This window comes from Dermacentor andersoni, chromosome 7 (genome assembly GCF_023375885.2).
Source record: "Dermacentor andersoni chromosome 7, qqDerAnde1_hic_scaffold, whole genome shotgun sequence".
Classification (NCBI taxonomy): domain Eukaryota; kingdom Metazoa; phylum Arthropoda; class Arachnida; order Ixodida; family Ixodidae; genus Dermacentor; species Dermacentor andersoni.
Window position 1 is genome coordinate 137,563,461 of NC_092820.1, and position 21,319 is coordinate 137,584,779.

Here is a 21,319-nt window from a genome sequence, read left to right on the forward strand (position 1 = left end):
ACGGAAGTTGCATGCTGCGTTTGAGATTGCGTAAGCTTTTGAACTTCGCCGCTAGGCGCTTTAAGCCGACGAAGTGGGCGCGTGGGGCGCGTCGTGCATCTTGGCCGATGTTGAGCTGAAAACAAGGAGCGCACGTTTATTCTATGCGCACGTCTTTTGTTGTGCGAAGTCTTGTAGTTTCAGTTGCTTCGTATTTCTGTGCTTATCTCCGTCCCGCGGAGGTACCGTGCTTGGCGCCGAGACAATGGTCAACGACGTAGCTTTGTTTGTGTTTTCGCTCTTCGACACGGGAGCTCTGCTATTCCTTACCGTTTACGTCGTATCCTTTGAGTTTGCCGGCGAGCATGTCACTTACCGGGTTCACCGGCCTGTTTTGTTCTTGCTCAGTGGCGGCTGTTGTGGATTCTCAGTGCACTACAGCTCCTCCCCTCTCAAAGTGAAGGTCTACGCACGTTTAAATTATTTCTTCGCAGCTCTGCTGAGAGGAATACGCATGTTGCGGAGCTACCAGAGCTACTAAAGGGAGGGAGAGAGAGAGAGAAACATTGCTTCAGAACTTCATGCTTTGCTGCTCCGTCTGGAGTTTGTTATTCCGTTAATGCTTTCATTCGCTGCTCCCGCTAACGTTTCACGTGCGGGATGACAGCTTTTGTTTGAATCCCACGTTCTCCGAGACACTGACCTTTCCTTATCTGAAGCATAGGTGATTACACTTTCTGATTTAGAATGCGACTACCTCAACGCTCAGCAATGCTGTTCCAAGCTGAATGGGGTAAGTGAACGCTACAATCGCGAGTGAACAAGTTGTTTTTGGTAGCTTGACAGAAGAATATTCATTTGAGAGCACCTGAATCGGCAACACAGCGTTCCAAAGGAAAAACGATCAAAATCACGGAAACGTGTCACTTCATTTCCTCATTCTAAGCATTTTTCTCGCTACTGAACTGCGTAGCCTATTAGTACAGAATTTCATTCGAGACTGTTTGGCTGCTGTTGCAGTTTTCAAGTTCAGTGTATTCCCTGTGTCTTTACAAGAGTTCGGCAGCCTAGGTCATTATTACATTATATTGCTACTGCTTGGAAAGTTAAAGTGTGAAACTGGATTTATGATTTGTACTTTGAATGACTGGTGATGTAGTTCTTGTTAAATGCTGCCCATTTTCCATCCTTGTAGTGATGTGTGTCCTGGGCATGATGTAGTGTGCTGACAATTACCTTGATGATAAAACAGGGTGACGGACGTTGACTTGCCTATTGTCAACCATTAATGCGTCTTGATCTTAGTTTGAACGTTATAGTGTCTTGGAAGAAAAGGATAGGCAGATTTTGTTCATATATCTGCATAAAGAATAAGAATAAAACGACTTGTATGTGTGTACTGCTGCCAGCTTTACATATGCATAGGATATTTCTGATTTAGTTGTCATAGAGCAAAATGTTTCACATAAGAGAAGACTTGTTCCCAGCTGTGCTGGCCAGCGTGGGCCCTGTGCAAGTTTTGAGTTCAGCAGTGAACGACACGCAAATATATTCCATTCACTAGTAGCATGTCTCAATACTTGCTCTGTTTTGACCATACGTCTGTGCCACCATTGCGGCGACAAATGCAAGAAGCTCTTCCTTTTGCCATCAACTTAGCAGCTGAGTAACATGAAGGCTTTAGCTAGTAGATGCTCCATAGTTTTTTCAGCACTGGAAAGCAGGTGGACTGGAGACGACACTACAAATGTGCCCGACTTGTGCTTTTGGTACTGTCGCATGTCTGTTGTCTGCTTTTGGGTGCTGAACAGAGTATGCAGCTTCAAATGAAGACACGGTGAATGCAAAAATACACAAGCACAGTGATAGAACAGATATGATGTTATTGTTTTCATTGCAAGAATTGTCTTCAGCGCAATGTCACAGGAGTTAGGGTGGATAGTTGGGTGTGTTGGTTAAGCATGATCTGAAGCGAAGGCACTAAAACGACGGAGGACAAAGAAGAAACACACACGCCCTGTGTGTGTGTGTGTTTCTTCTTTGTCCTCTGTCGTTTTAGCGCCTTCGCTTCAGGTCACAGGAGTAGGCGGCGCCACCTACAGGCACCAATATTTTCTTAAATAGCCTTAATAAAAATTAAAGAAGAGTGCGCACAATGTGCCCTTTGTTACAAACCAAGAACAACTGGCAAAATCTCAAAGGAGGCAGTAACAAGCATTTTTATTCTAACAGTTCTTTCTAGGGAGGCCTTGCACTTACCATGCCTTGTTTTGTCACTTAAATTGTGCAGCAGGATTTTAGTTTTTGGGCCTACAGCATTCGTTAGACCACTTGGCATCATTGTATGCCTGGTTCGCCAGCGCCTTTAGTTGCTCAATGGGGGTGAAACAAGTCCACGTTTCAGTTCAGTAGTTCAATTCTTCGATGGCGAGGTGATGCATAGGATGTGGTAGTGTTTCATTTTATTTTACTGAACAAACCAGAGAGACAAAGAAACCAAGTGCATTGTTGACCAATAATGCAGACAAAAAAAAAAAAAAAAAAATTCAGAAGTTGATTGAGAACAATGCAATGGTAAGTGCGAAGTCTTTTAAAGGGGTTGTAATGTAATAGCAGCTGCCACAAATAATTATATGGATCCTGTATTGTAGGGTAGGCCATCAAAATAGTTCTTGAATTTGTCGCATCAAATGAAAAGTTTTTGTCCTTGTTCCGTGGGCCTCATTGAAGAATCTTTTTCTACCCATGCTGCCAAAAAGGGTTGCCATGTTTGGCTACTTCCTGCTACAATGACTACTTTTAGGTGCTTGCTAACTACAAAAATGTTGCTTGGCTACTTTTTGACTATCCTGAGAATCAATGTAAGATGTTAATCCAAAACTGCAAAATTTCATGTGAAATTACATTTTGCATAGTCAGTTCTGCACTATTGCTGAGCATGCCCTAAGATACACTTTAGATCTGTCTTCAGCAGTGTTAAAATTTAATATGGTATGTTACAATTTGTCGTTCAAAGAAGTCTTCTGTAATCTGATTGAGTAGCTCAGTGTTACTTCTTTTGTCAACCGCCAAGTTGCAGCTTGGTTATTTTTCTTGCCTGTGGCTTTGGTTGGCTAGTGTTTGGCAACTTTAAGGAATTTTGTGGCTACTTTACTACTTGGCAACCCTGATGTCTAGGGCTTATTGAGCGGCTGCTGTTGGGAAGTGTCTCGGCAGCTGTAGGCAACAGCAAGCGCCATGATGCACCATTGTTGAGAGTCCTTTGTTGCATTGTTCATTGTCCTGAGAAATCAAGCCTCCTTAGTGGATACCTAAAGGCCCCTTTAATCACGCTTGCACTGCCTGTCATACGAGCATGTTATTTCTGCGCTGTAGAAAGGATGCTTATGTGATTCAGTGGCGCTGTTTTACATTAAGGGGCAATGAAAAATTGGGGCTGGCTTGAGTCCTAAGTCACATACACAGCCTTTAAGATATGACAGTAATGTCTACGGAAATATTGTGAATATACAGCAATCCATACAAAGTTGTAAATAGTTTCACCTACAACTTGTGATACAGAAGGTTGTTGTGGCTTCACTTACTGGTAATGGCAGTTGTATTTGAATAAGCACACAATGCAGCAACACTCATGTACTGTATCATTCCCCTTCTGAAGGAGCAAGAACGTGACATTTTCAAGTTGGCGCATTGTAGCGTTAAATGAAAGTCCAAATGCCGTGAACCTTAGCAAGAACACTGGGAAGTGCCCAGAGTGCCATAAATAGTTTACCATAATACTTGTTTCTACAAACCAGTTTTAGTGAGAATCAATTAAGGAGGTAGATTAGGTAGTCATGGCCCCACAGAACAATGGCCAAGTCTGTTTCTGTGATTGCTGCAGCTGCTGCATGCAAGTGTAACCAAAATGAGAGCGCACGGCACTCTTGTTCATTTATTAAACCACGAATTAAAAGAAATTAGCTAGTTCAGTTCGACTAAAGGCATGCAAAGCACTTATTAGAGTGGCTCTCGAGTACGTGAACATGGTAAGGAACCGATTCTGCACGGTAAGGAACCGATTCTGCACATCTCTGACAACACACACAAAAAAACTTGGAAATATTTAAAGATTATATGTCGATTCATATATAATCATTGTAAATGTCGCGACTTTCCAACAGCTATGTTGCAGCTAGCAAATCTTGAATCACTATCAGAAAGGAGGAAAGTTGCCATGCTCAAAATGCTTCACTCTGTATACTTTGGCAAGCTGGGGATGGAGGTCTTTCACAAAGATACAAGAGCATGCTGCCACAAACGTATCAAACCAATTTTTGCACACACCAATGCATATAAATATTTTTTTTTTTCAAAGATCGTAGAGTGCAATGCATTACCGAAAGCTCCACATTTTGTTATTCCTCCTGAGCAAATTGTATCGTGCTGATGTTGTACCCTGCCTTTGACTGTGGATGTTGTTTCATTGTTCATTTGAAATTTTTGAAATTATTAATGCATGCGTTGACAATTTTGTGCTCCCTCCCCTGCATAGACCTTAATAGGCTCGCAGTATGTACTAAATAAATACATAATGTGCAACACCATCGCAGGTAGCCTTGTTGTTGCAAGGTGCCAGCAAATTTTGCTCTGTGTCATAATGCCAGGGTGATGTTGACGATGCCAGGTCTGGCATTTTGAGGCAGCTCAAATCAAGATACCCTTTAAGTGTTGCTGAACTTTCATACTTGCCAACTGTGTGATCCTTTTAAGTGTGGGAAGCATGTCATAGAGTTTTTGAAACTTCGAAAATATGTCTCTGTATTTCTTTAATCCTTCCCGTGCCAATGCCAAGCCTCGCTCGTCCAGGGATTTCCTTTTGTCTGAGTGCCGTGGACGAGTGACAGTTGTTTCTTCATCTTGATGTGAATGCTGCGGTACTAAATGGCACCAGTTCAGCAGAAAACAAATGTTTTGAGGGCACAGCAGCAGTAGGCGAAAACAAAGCCAAAGTCTGGCTCTGCTGGATTTTAAGAATGTCGGCACAACTTGAAGCAACTGCAGGGACAATGGCCACCTTTTCCAGTCCAACAATTACGGATGTGCGAAGTTCTGCAAGTGAACATCCCCTGCATGTTTTCTTTGACCCACACAGGACGGTGAATGTCGTATGTGTGGAAATAAACCAGAAGGCTGCCAGCTGGTGCCTTTATTCTGGCCATCTTTACTATGTTCTCGCTGCTTGCTGGCTTGCCTCCGGCTCAATTACGAAATGAGCAGGAGGTCAGCCATGTTGTGTTGGGTAACCCAGCGACGTAGAAAAGGCAATTTCCAGGGTTTTGCGCATCTCCTGTTGTGCTGATTTTGGACGTTTCTTCACCTCGAGTAATCAGGTAGAGCAAGAAAGCTCCAGAGAGTTATATTTGGAGCTTCTGGGCTTGGCGCTAACGATTGGGATAAGGATTCAGAGTATCTGGAGACCTCTTGTGCATGGGCGCAGCTCAACAAAAATGCTTTCCTGCCAATGCCTCTTTGATTGCTTTTCCTTGCTGGGCCAGCAGTAATGCGTCGCATAGAGGATAACAAAAGCATGCTTCACTTCTGTTCCAAGAAATGTCGCGCTTCATGTATATAAACGGTTCCTGTGGCCTTGCTTATTATGTGCATCTCAAAAACTTAAAAATAATTGATGTTAAATACAACAGAAAATAAAAAATAAATAACTCATATTGTAATAACGAAAGCTGTTCACAATGAATTAGTCATGCAAGAAATCTTGGAAATTTTGACGGTTTTTTTTTTTTTTTTTTTTTTGTAAGGATGTTGCCACATAAAGGGTTAAAAGGAACACCAAGTTAGTGTTTTGGGACTGATTGCAGTTCAATTTTAACATGAAGGCCTTGGAAGAAGAAGAAGAAACTTTATTGAAGGATAGTCCGGCAGTTCTTGCTGTCGTGGCCTCAGGTGGCGGCTCGAAGTTCTTGGGACTCGGGGCGGCATCTTTGGCTTGCCGGACGGCCCAGAGCTGGCAGCTCTGAACTTTTGATAGCTGCCTCCCAGCGGCAGCGACGCCTACGGAGAAGGTCCCCAGCGGCTCCCGCATTCGGGGTGGCGTCGGGAAGAAGCGAGCTCGAGCCTTCCCGTACTCTGGCAACGGCCGCGATTATGGACGCGTCGCGAACGCAGCTGGTTTGATTACCGTTGTTGCCGGCACCTTCCCAGAGCATGTGTCGCAGCGTTGCTCTTTGTCTGCAAGTTTTACACGCGTCTGTTGGATATAAACGCGGATAGCATTGGTGTAAGATAGCGGGGCTAGGGTAGGTGTGTGTCTGGAGCAAGCGTAAAGTTACGGCCTTGTTCCTGTTCAATTTATCGTGCGGTGGCGGGAATGTGCGTCTTTCGAGTCTGTAGTGTTGGGTGAGGTCTCTGAACGTGGTTAGGTAATCACCCCACACCCAGTGTGTTTCTTGTTGCTGTATTTCTGTTGTAGTGTCCTGATCCAGCAGATCCTTGGAACTAATTTTTTACTATTATAGGTCTACCTAATGCACCACATTGAGCACCTTTTTGCAATAAACTTGATGATTGATGAAACACCAAATTGGGTTGCTTTGATTGCTAATTAGGTTTTCCCTACAATGGTGGACTGTACTGGAGTGCTTCTAAAGGTGCATAGATTACAGTTCACATTGAAGAACCCTAGGTTGTTGAAATTAATCAAAAGCCCTCCCTTGAGCCCTCCCTTGTCCTGGTTCACACCAGGACATTTGGCGTCTAGAACCGCACGGAATCTAATTTGGTGGCAGCAGAGTCCGACAGAAAAGCCCTCTCTGTGCCAACCGGTTCCAGAACATTCTGCCACTGTTACCACTGGAATCCCTTGCTACGTACCAATCATCTGCCAAGTATCTACCAAGTACCAAGTCATCTCTTGTGCACTCTGCAAATGGCACCTGGATGTAAAATGAGAAGACTGCAAAAAGAAAAAGTTACACACTATGGGAATCTGAAAGCAAAGCTTTCATGAGCCACCAAAGCACAATGACGCATGATAAAAAGTCTGTGCAGGCATGCAAGTTGATGCATACTTGACTCTGCAGGTTGCGCTTGTAGTAAAATATTGCCCACCCTTTGTTATTGCAGTATTTCGAAAGCTTCCAGCAGCTCTGGTGGTGCAAAAAGTGAGCAATGTGAATGACACAGCATTTCAACGGCAGAAGGTGCCGCACCGCTCCAGACACCAAATGTCCCGATGTGAACGACCTTTAATGGCACCTTTCTAAGCCCATACAGTGCAGTGCAATGCCAAAACTCGTGGGTCATGAATCTCAACCTGTGACAGTTGAAAACTGTAGCAGGTTTATGATACTGTGCATCCATTCCCGAATTTGGTCTTAAACATCCTGTTCAGACGTGTAGCGTGTAATCTATGCCATCGTTCAGTTGTGACTGTTTCCTGTTGCTTATCGCAGTGGGTCCTACCAGAGGTGATCGCGCAGGCCATCCTGACCGTTCTGCTGTTTTTCGTCAACTTCCATTGGATTTTGTTTGCACTCAATGTCCCCATGGTCGTGTGGCAGGTTTACAAGTGAGTTACCAACAATTTCTTTTATGTGTAAAATGAATGAATACTGCAGGAGAGTGTCTGTTTTAAATTGCTGCTGTGCTATCTTAAGCAGTTTTATTTTTTCACATTATTGAATCTGAGGATTTCATTATTGAATTAAAGTGTTGTGTCTTTTATTATCAGCAATTGTATTGTATTACTATATAAGTGCTTGTTTAATTTTAGTTGACTAGTTTCCCATGCTACTTTTGGTCTGTATTATGCTGCTGCACCTTCTTGTACCAAATATTAGCTCGCAGTTTCGTAAAATAAATTTCCGCAAAGAGAGCTGAGAAGGCAATGACTGTATTGGCCTGGGCCACTTGTATCCTTTCATTGTACGTCAGTGTGCCAGTGATGCCAAGTATGGCTCACAGGTAGGATAATTATGGCAGCATTTGTATGTAGAGGCATTATAAAATGCAGCCATTTGAACGTAGTGGCGACAATTTTCAAATAATGTGTGTCTTATTTAACATGCTGCCAGGTGTGTAGTGACTAGCCTGTTTGAAGCCCAGCATGGGACAAAGGCTTCTTCCAGGTATATCCAATTAACCTGTAACCTGACTGACCTTTTTCCCTGTAGGCTTCAGTATGTGTTTTCATGCTGTATATTCTATCATAAACGCATATTTGAATGTTTCGAATATCAAGTTTCCAAGCCAAGTGCAGATCGACCAGAAGGAACCAGTCTATTGAAACTAATTTTTGAGTAGTCTCACACCTTTAATTGTCAGTGACCAAATGTTGTTGTTTGTTTGTTTCCGTGTGCCCCATTCTTGCCTCCGACACTGCTGCCACAGTAAAACTGAGCTGGCCGATAAATGCACGAAGTAATTATTACAGTTCAGCCATGAACGATAAAGTTCAGTTCAACTAGCAAATGAAATGATTATTAGGCATGAAAAGATGAACACGAAATGACAAGCTGGCTCTGCCGTACATGCCACTCCTTGTCACATATCACGATGCCTTGTGGCCATTTGTGCCACTGGATTGCAGTCTGTGTGTTTGTGCAGGTACCTCTCGGTACCTGACTGCAACTTCGGCGTGTATGACCCAACGGAGATCCACAACCGGGGCAACCTCAAGCGGCATCTGCGAGACTCCATGATCCGTCTGGCCTTCTACCTCATCTTCTTTTTCATCTATCTCTACTGGTGAGCACAGCACTTTGCTGTGTGTATCTTTTCCCCCCTTTTCCTTGCAGGCCACTAACGGTAGGTCATAAACAGTTATTTCTAAACTATAGTTCATGCAGAACATTTCAGTTTTCATCAACAAGTGGCACTATCTTCAGAGCTCTGGGCAGTTTAGTAGCACATTTAATAGGGCACTTAATCAGATAATACATATAAGAATTATAGAGAGCACAGGCCTTTGAAGCAGTCAGAATTTCTTGTCATGTGAAGTTCACTACGAAGTCGCCACACAATGCTGGCTTTAATTTACATAATAGAAATAGCTTGCAGAGCCATAAGTATCACATTGTTGTTCGCCCGTTGGTGCCACTCATGAAAATGCACATTCACCAGTGACATGAAAGCATATAGTAGCGGGAAATGTCCACATGGCATGTTGATTATTGGCCACACTACGTAACTTTTCGATTTCAGCTTATGAACTATTTCTGCATTTACGCCAGTGCGTCCTTCCTCTGACAAGTTACGTCCTTTAGTGGTGGTGGCCAGTGACTGATTAGTATGGTATGGCTGTCACTTTTTTAATATGTATATATATATATATATATAAGAAAACAAAAATGTCCAGACACAAGAGACAATGTCAGAATGTGTATGAAGCGGAGCTTCAATGAAATGGTAAATTATATGCTTTAAAACTAACGATGATGCATACAATTTCATTTACTTTTATCCTATACAGCATGAAATCTCATGCGGTGTTTATGCACCAGGAAAGTCGCATCTTTAATCTCTTTCAATTTTTATGCTCATTCACTACGCAGCTCGCAAACTATGCTGTAGCGCAAATGTCAGGTTAAAAGGATGCACATTTTCAGATGTCTACAAAGCAATGCAATGAAGACGAAGGCGATGCATGACGCTTGTTGAGGCAAGAATTGTGATGACAGGTGTATGCACAGAGCAGTGCGACACATATCTTGCTACATTTATGGATTCTATACCTCTTGTCACAGTGGCCCGTACCCATTCTGGAAGATTGACCAAGAATGGGCACCCACTTAGTGGCACCTCCCGCATAGCTAATTCAAAGAAAATCAAGTCATTCAAACAATTTGTTCAATATAAGTCTGCTCTGCCGTTAAGAGGTCGATGTGTTTTGGCATTCCATGTGAGCAGGCATTATGTGTCCAGGTTTTATCTGGGAATTTATTTTTTGTTGAGCCTAACAGAGGTGCGCCTCCCGGCTCTACCTTGTTGGTCAGTATACAAGGGTTACATAAGCCTGTTCATCGGTATTTGAGTTTGGCACACCACATATATAACATTTGTGTGTGTGTGTGTGTGTGTGTGTGTGTGTGTGTGTGCGCGTGTGTGTGTGTGTGTGCATGTGCGTGTGTGTGTGTACTGTGGGGAGCACATCTGTCCATTCCCTCTCACATCGTCGCATTCGCATGTTGCGGATGCTTCGAGAGCCAGCGTAGACAAGGGAGAGGCGCAATACGCCCTTGAGTAGAACTTTTTGCTGGGCGAGTTGGTTGGGATCTAATGAATACATTGTTGCGCCAAAAAAGGAAAATAAAGACTTGGGAGGGAGAGTACGAAACGACAGATTGAGCGCTGAACTTCAACTGATTTTATTCTTACAGCAGGGCAGGGACAATTAACAAATGCGCATGCATACATTAGTGTTGCCTAGAGCGATTACAGAGACATTTTTAACAGTTGCAACTCGTTTTCAAACAGAAAAACAGACGTATCACTAATACAACTCGTGCCTCTCTCTTTTATGTGATATGCCTCCAAAAGTTCTCTTGCTAACGTATCACCACTCCTGCCAGGTATCTTTATGTCACGCAGTAGTGGCTGGCATCTGCCTTCCAGACAAACCATGCACTTGTCTGTAATCAACAAAGGTAATGCGCATTTACCTGCGCATTGCATGGTTTGCCTGGAAGGCAGATGCCAGCCACTACACTGTGAGCTAAAGATACTTGGCAGGAGTGGCGATACGTTACCAAGAGAACTTTTGGAGGCATATCACATAAAAGAGAGAGGCACGAGTTGTATTAGTGATACATCTGTTTTTCTATTTGAAAATGAGTTGCAACTGTTACAAATGTCACTTTAATCACTCTAGGCAACACCGATGTACACATGCGCATTTCATTCTCCCTGCCCTGCTGTAAGAATAAAATCAGTTGAAGTTCAGCGCTCAATCTGTTGTTTCGTACTCTCCCTCCCAAGTCTTTATTTTCCTTTTTTTGTACAACAATGTATTAATTAAATACGCCCTTTGCCAGTTCTCCCTCGTTCTTGCAATTCACGCACCCTTCTAATTAATGAACCCTTCACGCAGTGTGTGCGGCTAGATCCGGAGCTTGCCTTCAGCCCTAGCTGCACGACAAAGCATACCCCCACAGTACATGCGCAAACATGTCTGCTGAGATGCTGACTGACCCAGCAGCAGACAGCAGCCATGCCAAACGAGGGACGGTTGGCAAAGAAAGCTTCGCTTTAAATATACATGGTTCTACATTCATCCAGATTGTTAACGTACAGTGTGTTGTTGCTAGATGTTTGTTCAGCTAACCACTATGCTCCTCCTGCTGTCCAGTATGATCATCGCCTTGCTGACGTCAAATCCCGACACAAGGCGGGAGACCTACTAGGAGGTGTGAACCAGATTTCTTCTCCTTTTCAGTATCTCCCAAATACAAATGGTAAGATGTGCAGATTGCACTAATCGATTTGTTGAATGTGCTGTGTGTACCCCGAAAAAATGCAGTTGCTGAGCTTGCTGTTATGCATGCATTGCATCAAATTCAGAGCGTCTAAAGCCTCATTTTACTGCCCTCGTGTGCCTCATATGGAGCATTTGCTCTGTGAAAACGTCACATGCTGTCATCTGCCATTGCTCTGTTTGTACTGTCTGTGCTCGTTCAAGCAATGTTGCAATGTTTCGGGGGCCGAAAATGCATGCATGGAGCCTGAACAGTTGAGTAGACAAAACCAAATTCTGCATGCACGCTTGTAGTGTACTTCAATGACCTACAAGAACTGAAATTTGGATGAGATTGTAAGAATCCATATTTGACTTGAAGTGCAAAAAGCACAAGGGCACAAGAAGACCAGACAGGACAAGTGCTATTTCAAATTCAAATTTATTCTCGGAAAAGCGCCTGTTTATCAGTCGACACAGATCAAAAGCACTGTACTTCATTGCTCAAGAACACTCCAAACCTCCCCCAAAAGTTTACGAAAGTTGTAAAATTTAATTGTGACACAGCTATGATCATAAAAGCACAAAAGACCGAAGGCTCCAAGAGCACAAGACATAGAAACCTCCTCTGACTTGGGCTTTTATCATGTGGCTATTGAGTCTCCGATTTCTCAGTGAAATGACCACTAAAGCTGGTTACCGTTTTTTTTTCTCCACTTATTGCTGGTTCACTACTGGTGTTAATGGCCCCCGTATTTCTACATGCCAATTGCTTCATCAGTTTTCTCATTTTTTTCTAAAATTGGTAATCGGTGCATGCATGCATCAATCCAGGTGCATTCCCCAGACCACCCAGTCTCTTCTTTTGCCTTTTTGTTATCAACTGATGGCAATGGATTTTACGTGATGTTCGCAGGGCAGAGGATGCTCTTATTGAGTTGTTACAACGTTGTGACTCTGTGCACTACTGGTTAGGTTAAATCTTTGTTGTCCAAAGGCTTGTGCTGGTGACTTTACCACAAAGCCCGTCAGTGTTGGTGTTGTGCAAAGGAGGAAGTAGGCGAAAAAGAAAGGGAGGGGGTTGGGGTAGGACATGTGCTCAAGACCACATGTGCTACTGTTGTAATACAGTCAAACTTCATCGTAATGAAGTTGCATAGAACCTGGAAATAAGTGCTTTCATTATATCTGATATTCGTTGTAAGCACGTACAGTAGAACCTCGTTCATACGTTCTGGAATGAACTGTTAGAGAAGAAGTACTAGCTTGGAAACTGTACAATCCGAAGAAACTAAAAAAAATTTGACAGACTCAACTATTCTTGGCAGCTTATGTAATGCGAAGCGTCGCGCGGATCGTTGCGGCACGAGACGCCGACGTGCGTCGACCTGGTGGCGCTCCGGCGGCCCGAGATGTGTTTTGTTGTTTTCCTATTGCGTGGTGTTTTAAGAGGGAGATGGGAAACAGAGACAAAATCAAGGTGGTGGGCAACACCGGATGCCACCAAGGTGAAACGGGATGCCCACATCGCGTCGCCTGCAGCAGGCAACGGCGACACGTTTGGGTTATCGCCTACTAAAAGTATGCAGTACGTCACCATTGGCACTATGCACTACGCGCTGCAAAACGGATACAGTAGGTGAAAATGCTTATTGCAAATGGGTTTGGTGGCTATAGCTGTAAATGTGGCATGCGACGACCCGGGCATAGATTTGCTGGTACCGGAATAAGAAACTGTACATGGTGTCACGTGAGATGGGCGGCCATATACTGTTCTCGATCGTGCGTGCCTCGCACCTTTTCTTGTTCACATGGAATCTAGCAGCCAGAAAATGTATGCGATCGCAGTCTGCAGTGGCGAGTTTCGGTTATTGCCTACTAAAAGTGTGCGCTACGCTTCCGATGGCACCATGCGCTGTGAAACAGATAGGCGAAGGTGCTTATCACACATAGGATTGGCAGTGACAGCTGTAAATGCTGCGTGCAACAACCCCGGAGAGGATTTGCTGGTACTGAAATGAGAAGCCGAGTGTGCGCCGGCGTTTTGACGTTAAAATGGATGGGCGAGTAGTGCGGTGAAGCTGCTGCGGCAGGCAGCTATATACTGTTCTCGATCGCGCATTTTCTTCTTTACGTGGGATCTAGCGGCTGGAAAACGTATCGTACGATAGCAAGTTGGCGACTTACTGAACGTTGGTACCAAAAAATTGTGTTTTCTGGGAACGTATCAACCGGTAAAGAATGAGCATAACTCTATTGGGTCATTTTTCATGTTCTCGATTGTGAACGTTGGCGCCTTGAAAACATGGATAACAGGAACCAATCAACAATATTCTACTGTTGTATGCTGATATTGGCTATAGACATTATAGATTTACTTTGTTATACAATAATTTATTATATTCATATTATATTGAGATTGGACTGTCTGTGCTTTTAGTACAAGAAACCTGGCCAAGCACATTTGCATAACTGTTGTCTGATCAATCCATGCTATCTTTGTTACCTGGTGGCTAATTGTTCTGGAACAGATCCACTTGGCAGTAAGTTTACGCTGTGGATATAACAAGCAATAAAGAGAGGGTTAGGGCACGTTTGCAGTGGCCCATGCCCCATAATAAGATACTAACCAGTGCAGCTGATGCTTTGGTTTTGTTACATTACTAGACCGAGCTATGACGATGTGGCGAGGAAAGCATATGTCACCTTGAAGAAGACAAGTCCACTTGTCGAAATGTTGGCTCCTGCTTTCACCTTGTTCCCGTTTTGCTCATTGTCTTTAATTTCCATCTCCCGCCTTCCTCGTGCTTTCCCTAGTCTGAACCATGTTATTTTGTATGTGCTGTCATACCTTTGTGGATATGTCCTCTTCTCTTTCTGCAGGAGCATCTGTCCCGCGGACCGCGTCAGAGAAGCTCCCATTTCAAGAGCCAGAGTCAAGGAGATCTTGCCACAAGCCTGTTTGTGGTTTGTGCACCTGCACAAGAGGGGTTGGCGGCCACTGCCAGGCTCAAGGAAGTCAACGGAACTGGTTGTCTCAACAGTCGGCAATACTCTCATGTTGTTTTCATGCCGAATTGCATTTTTTTTTCCCTCTCTCTTATCGTTTCACTAGGTTTACGGCCCTCTTCATTTCAAACCATGCCTGCCCCGTGCCATCGGAAACGCCTGCTTCAGTGTGGCAGCTCGTGTGCCCTGGTTCTAGAGCTTGACACTTCAGTGAAATGGCGTGTTCCTTCCTTTGAGACCTCTGAAGTGAAGACACTTTTCAGCTGTCATGGCAATTCGGGAGTGTTGGCATGCCATTACTGAGATATAGTGTCATAGTGTAAGTAGCGCATGGGTAAGAATAAAGAATAGTTGAAACAGTGCGCTATTTCTCGGCTATTCTTTGTCATTCCCCATGTGATTGCGCTGCGAGAGAGAGAAAAAACATTTATTTCAACCATGGAGGTCGTTGCTCTTGAGGTTGAGTGTGTGGTGTCCTCATTCCAGCACACCACTGCCCGTGGTTGCTCGACAAACTTGCTGAATGAGCGCTTCTTGGCCCACCAGGGTATCGCTCAAATGACGAGCTAGGCATCTTTAAGTGTTGAGGTTTGCCCCCGCACCCTCACGAGATGTGGAAGAGCATATGGCCTGTGTTGCCGCACCAGGGGCAGATGCTGCGATATGTTCGTGGGTACGTTTTGCGCTATGAACATACTCTTAGCTGTCACTTGTCCGTCGCGATAACTCTGCACCCAAGTACAGGTTGATATAGCAGCTCTGGTTATTGAATCTGTACCTTTGTAACCATAGCACTGTTCAGAGGAGCAAAAATGCCCTTTCTGACTAATTCTGGCTTCCATTGGGCTATTGATTTCTCGACTGTATGCTGAAATTTGATGTATATTTCGAGTAAATGGCATGCTGTTTTAGCCTGGTATCATCGGTATGCATGTACCGTGCATCTGTAGTCTAAGTTTGTTTACCGCCAGCACTTTTTACTGTGGTGTGTGTCTGTTCACTTCTTAGGCTACACGTGCGTGAATTTGTTGCCAAAGGTGCATGAGCTATAGAAGCCAAACAGAGATTCAGTGATATTGTGTTGCATCAGCCCTCGGTAGTCTGGTTGTCTCTCTTCTTATTAGTGTTGCTCGACTTGCCTTGTTTCAGTCCTGTGCAAATTAGCACATATTTGCGGTGATATTTTATTATACGCACTGTCAGTGATGTGATTTATCCTCTGGGCTACTTTACTTCTCTCGTGCCTGCTCAATTTCGAACTACCCTGTAAATGGTTGTCCCTCAATGTCTTTTTGGTGTGCTGTGACATTGTCTACTCAGCTTTACCAAGATTATGGTAATTGCTCTGGGTACTGCTTAACATGGTTGTTTTCGAGTTGAGATTGCTTACAGCTATAGGCAGTTAACTCTGAAGAATATGGTACTGGCCCTGACCACTGCTTAATGTGGTTATTCTCTAGTTCAGATTGCTTACAGTTACAGGCAGCTAACTCTGAGAATATCAAATGTCATGAATAACTAGTCTGAACAAGCTTGCCGCATGTTCACACAAACTACAAGGTATAAAATGCAACATTTTTTTTTCTTTATTCTTTTTTAAACTCTATGGGCATTCCTTTAGACCATGTCAGTTCTAATGCACCACAGCTCTGTTCCTAGCTTGTGAAAATGTAAGGAAGTAGAAGCTTGGGATGCACATTTTAAACAATGGAAAGTTAAGACTGTGAAGTTGTTTACTTTTCAGTGTGCTTTGTATCGATGAAGTGAGTGAGTTGTGATTGCAAGCAGCCATGAGTGCCAAGCATTCCTTCTGATGAGAGTTTACTTTGGGTGACATGTTTGAGCATTATCTGTTTGTAGGTCTTGCCGCCAGTGAATGAACTAGCATTGAACTTGAACCAGCCAGTAGCATATCTGAGGGTTTTGTCCTTCTTTATTACTAGAAGTGTGCCTCAATGATGTGCATTTTTGCGAGTGTTTTAGTGTTAGGTATGCCAGCTTTTGTAGTAGTTTGCAGAAATGAAGAAAGAAAAATGTAAGTGGTGACTGGTACAAATTCTGGTTAGTGCGTGCCTGATTTGTCAATTTTTGAGCATGAAGCCAGCTGCAGTTTCCCATACGTCTTACCGCTTATACTTCTTGGGCACAGTCGCGGGCACACTTCTTGTAGGCTGTGAGCATCGTTAGGACTACTGCACCTTCTACCAAATATTGTGTTGATAAAGGGAGTCTGGAGTAAGCACTTCTGGCTGAACCATTAACTGGTATGCACTGTTATTTGTATCGGAGGCAACATTCCTCAGTGCATTTTCTTAACACCATGCACTAGTACTGGCTTGTTTCACCCGGAATAAATTGGAATTGTACGTCTGCACTGACGTTAACTCAAAATGTAGATTTTCTCAACAATGGGTAGTGGCGCCATCTGTCACTGTTGTGGTGAAACACGGTGCCAGCTGGATTTTGCTGTTGCAGTATAACAAGCTACACCATCTTTCCTTTCTAACCGGAAAAAATCTGATTTTCATTTAACAACACCATAGGTGATGTGCATTCTTACTTCTCCTGAACAAATGGGCAAGTGCCGAATTGAAACACGATTTTAAACAAAATAAACGGTGAACTTTCACATCAGAGTAAACTTTGAGTTTGACCTAGCTGGGTGCTATAGCCAGAGCCAGTTATACCTGGCTCACTTACCTAAACATAGGTTCGGAATGTCAACTACAATGCAGTGGACAAAGATGTTTGTACAGACGTCATCAGTAACCAGCTATATTAGAACCCCTGGTTTCGAGCTGGGTTGCATTAAATAAAATGTGTGCTGTATGTACATTGAAGTATGACATTTTGTGCGACTTTTATGTATCCAGTTTGTATGTGCTATGGTTCATACTGGTTGTACTCTCCGCTCAGCTCATGTAACACTTCCTGCTAGTCCTAGCATGACGATTCTGCTGTGCTTGTGTGTCGTGTGAATCAAGCGTGCAGTCAACACTTGCTGAAATTCAGGCCATGCTTGTACTGTGGCAGTTCGGCTGCTAGCAACAATGTCGAGTAGTTATGTGCAGTGAAAACGTGGCCGCACTCACTTCTGCTTTGTTTCTTACAAGCTGACATTCATCTGGATCAGCTTCGCCTCCACTTGACATTGGGGCTGCTCGATTTCTATGATCATTGTTAGAGCTGAGCAATGTCCAGTCTTAATCATTCTGAATCACAGTAGAGCATTAATCAGTTCAGGCAGGTTTCGGTAGCTATTTCCATACATCTTGCATGGTTCAATTCTTGCATGTATGTAGATGAACCCTTATTCTATCGATTCAGCGCTCTTTTACTGTCATTCTTTGGCCAGATGTCACCTTGACATGCTCGTACATGCAGCGTCTGCTATGTGGTTATTTGTTTTTGGTTACTGCTGTGCCTCTGTACTACTTATTATTCACTTATTTTCAGACTGCAGTCTGTGGAGTTGGATATTGGTGCTTGTCTGGTGTTGTGCTCATTTCTTCGGTCATGCCCACTGCAGGCATCTTTCCACTGTTGTGAAATTTACATGTGATGATGTTCATTATTGGTTTCTGTAGGGTGTGGCATTATTAATTTGTTCCTGCCCGATTGGTTCGTATTTTGTGGCATTTCCTCCTTTCTTTCGGACTTATTCTTATCATATTAGCTGCACCGAGCAGGTGATGATGACATTACGGTGGCACACAAGCCTATGCAGAAGGGCTAAAATAGTGGTGAAAGAAAAAAAAAAAAAGGAATTGCAATATGTCAGCCCTCTTTTTTGTTGTCTATACTGCTCACAGCCAAAATTGCAGTCTGCTGTAGCTGTGTGGCGGTCTCTGGGGTGGTTACGTGGCAGGTTGCTTTCTCGGTCTATGTGGTACTTCATGCTTCCATAGCTATGCTGGTAAAGCTGTGCCTTTCAAGTGATGGTGTGGCAGTGGCATATTGGTCACATTTCATTTTGAAAGCTGCACGGAATTGTGCCTAGTTGCAATGCACTGTTCGTGTTACACCTGCTGCTGCGCTAGTGTTGGTGCCCACATGCCAGCATTTCACTTTTGGCACCAGCTTTTATCCCATTTTGCATATTGCGGTGGGAACATGACCTTGTTGGACAATTTGTGCAACTGCTCGGATATACAAAGGATGTAGCGTTGGGAGCCCACGTCAGTGCGGGCTCCCGATCTAGAGCATTGATACGAAGAAGCGAAATATGCACAATATGCACCGTGGCTCAATAAAAGAGAAATGGTTGGTCACGAATGTGCGTGTGTGCGTGCGTGTGGTGATGATGGTAGTCAGGCATGACTATGAAATTGTTTCTCTCTCTCTCTCTTTTTCAATGATGTGTACGGTCACATCCAGCGTCTAGGTTAGAGGAACCTGGAGCCACAATTGTTTCGTCCTCCTCTATAACATGTACCTGCCTGAGCTGCTTAACATTAATGGAAATGAGTGATTGAAATCTAGTGGTCATATATCTTCCCTCTCATGTTTACAATGGTATCCAAAACACGCGTTCAATAGTCAGTGAACAGTTTGCTACTGGAGATAAAAAGGTCGATTCATGGTGACGAGCACCTACTAAAATAATGTTGATGCATAACTGTTGGTTCAATATAAGATTCGTGCTGCTCTTAAATGGCATCTTTCTATAGGTAACGGCGAGTTTCAAGATAAGTTGTGATAGAGCTCAAGGACCATGGAACAGACAAAGTGGCGATGGACAAAGAGCGTGAAATAAAATGCAGACTTGGAGAAGAAATGGACATGACACACTGTCATGTGGATATTTGTAAATCTGAAAAAAAAAAAAAAAAAACGCTTCACCCATGGTCATGTTTTTCTTGGATGGGCAATTAACTTGACTGAAGCTTGATTGGCTCACTCTGTGTGAATACATTGGTTGCTGCTGCGATTTAGTGTGCGCTTTAAATGTTCTTCGTTCACCTGCTTTGTGTCAAACCTGGCATGACTTCAGGTCGTGACTTTCCAGCCTTTTGCTTGTATGTCTGCATGTATGAGATGGCCCCCCCTGTACATTCGGTGTTTCCCAGTGTTGTTTGTGTGCAGATAGATGGTTTTGTAGGGCTGCTCAATGGTGAATGTGTTTTACTGAGAATAAACTTGTTTCTTTTTTACTATTTGTGGCTGTTTCTTGGGGCATGCTAAACGTTTCTGCACTTCTGGTGTAGTACTGTGCAATATTAAGGAGGGACGCTGCTACCGGATTCATTTCTTTTTTTTTAAATCGATGTTAGTGAAACTTTACATTTATGTTAGGCTATTTGTACTGATCTCAAGTATATAACTAATTTTGTTGTCGATGTATGAATGTATCTGAAGCCTTGGAAGGAAGTGCATTAATTTTACTCCACAGAGCTAAGTCCCACAAAGTCTCATTCTTGATATGCCGAGTTTGAATTCTGTTTTAAGTGCAGGAAACTTAATGCAAAGCCTATAGTAGCATTTCTGATTCACTGCAGCGATGTTTCAGGTGTAAATAGTTAGAAAAACTACTACAGCAAAACTTTGTTCATCTGTAGTTGGGGGAGGGGGGGGGGGGGCAACATGTATCAGGTGCGCACTATGCTGAAAGATAGGCTACTTTCTTCTCGTGTAACGACAATCGCAACACTAATTGATGTACTAATTAACTGACAATGGCAGATGAGTGGCTATGGACTTGGGGGCGAGAAAAGAACTAAGTCTTAATTCTCCAAACACGCACGAAGACAAGTTTAATTTGTGAACAGGCCGCAAAAAGTCCGATTGCAAAAATCACTGCGTCCTCAAACTCAGCAAGGCCACAAGCCAGTTTTTCCATCACGCCCCACATTTGAAATGGGAATACCATCGCTCACTTCCACATCGTCGTTGCGGACGACGACGTGGAAGCGCCGAAAGCTATGGGAGCAGAAAACGTGTCGCGACCATCCTGCACTGATGTTACGATCGGCGGGGACTGCTGTCCGTGAAAAGTCCCTGCACCGCAATGTAGTATGTATGGTAAGCGTGCACGACATTTCCCCAATTCCGGGATTGTATGCACCGAGAAATGAACTAAATGCTAGGCACTACGGCTTAAGTGATCAGCCAATATATTAAGTTCAGTGATGACGGGACGTGGGATTCATTGCGACTGTGAATATTAAGTGGGTACATATTAACACTGCAGTTCAGTGCACTAATTCAGTTCAAATAGTGTTTCATTGCTTTATGGTAAAAATGTTCTCTCTATGGGCAGATGTTGAGATGATCAGGTTCTAATTTTTCTCAACATAAAGTAGTGTTCGGGTTTTGTGGAGCAGGTTAAGTTTGTTAGAAATCTGTACCTGCCGGCAGTGCATAAAATAGGACAATATGGGAATTCTGCCAACAGCGTAGGTCGTGATTTATTTGTTTAGGATAACTGTGCCTTAGTGGCATTAACAATAATGAACTGGGTTTCTGGGCTCAATATCTTGTGTTATATGCAAAAGGCATTGGAGGATGGCTGGCTTGTTTATGAATAGAACCTACTCTTCGAAGTGCTCGTAGTGTCGCGACAAATCTTGGTAGTACAAATGCAAGGTTAATGAAATACTACCTGCGGATAAGTCACGAGGACTCTTTATACAGTTGTGTGCACATATAAGCTGTCGGTCAGTACAATTAACCTCGTAATGCCTGAACACAGCTGCGCATCAGGGAAAGTTGGAACTACTGGTTCATGTTTAAGTGCATCTGTACAATAAAATATTTGTGTTGTAAGTTAATTAGAATTAGCAGAGTAATTACATAGTAACTGGTTTGCCGAACTACCCACAACTGTAAACTCTCCAGTATATTAAACATGCTACCATAAGCTATGCACTGCGTTTAAGCAGT

The 21,319-nt window shown here is 43.4% G+C and overlaps 1 protein-coding gene across 1 annotated transcript; it reads left to right on the forward strand.

The window, feature by feature from the left end:
* Window positions 1-77: 77 nt before the first annotated feature.
* Window positions 78-19,593, forward strand: cnir (cornichon-like protein). Its single transcript, XM_055072328.1, has 6 exons — window positions 78-319; window positions 704-772; window positions 7,431-7,546; window positions 8,584-8,724; window positions 11,324-11,429; window positions 14,312-19,593. Exons 1-5 carry the CDS (start codon window positions 245-247, stop codon window positions 11,376-11,378), a joined length of 456 nt encoding a protein of 151 aa, XP_054928303.1. The 5' UTR covers window positions 78-244; the 3' UTR covers window positions 11,379-11,429; window positions 14,312-19,593.
* The last annotated feature ends 1,726 nt before the right edge of the window (window positions 19,594-21,319 follow it).

Excerpts from the sequence above, each read along its gene's own strand:
- cnir (XM_055072328.1), top strand. The coding sequence starts at position 245 with ATGGTCAACGACGTAGCTTTGTTTGTGTTTTCGCTCTTCGACACGGGA. Across the intron at positions 320-703 it reads TATTCCTTACCGTTTACGTC|GTGATTACACTTTCTGATTT; the intron begins GTATCCTTTGAG and ends TCTGAAGCATAG. Across the intron at positions 7,547-8,583 it reads GTCGTGTGGCAGGTTTACAA|GTACCTCTCGGTACCTGACT; the intron begins GTGAGTTACCAA and ends GTGTTTGTGCAG.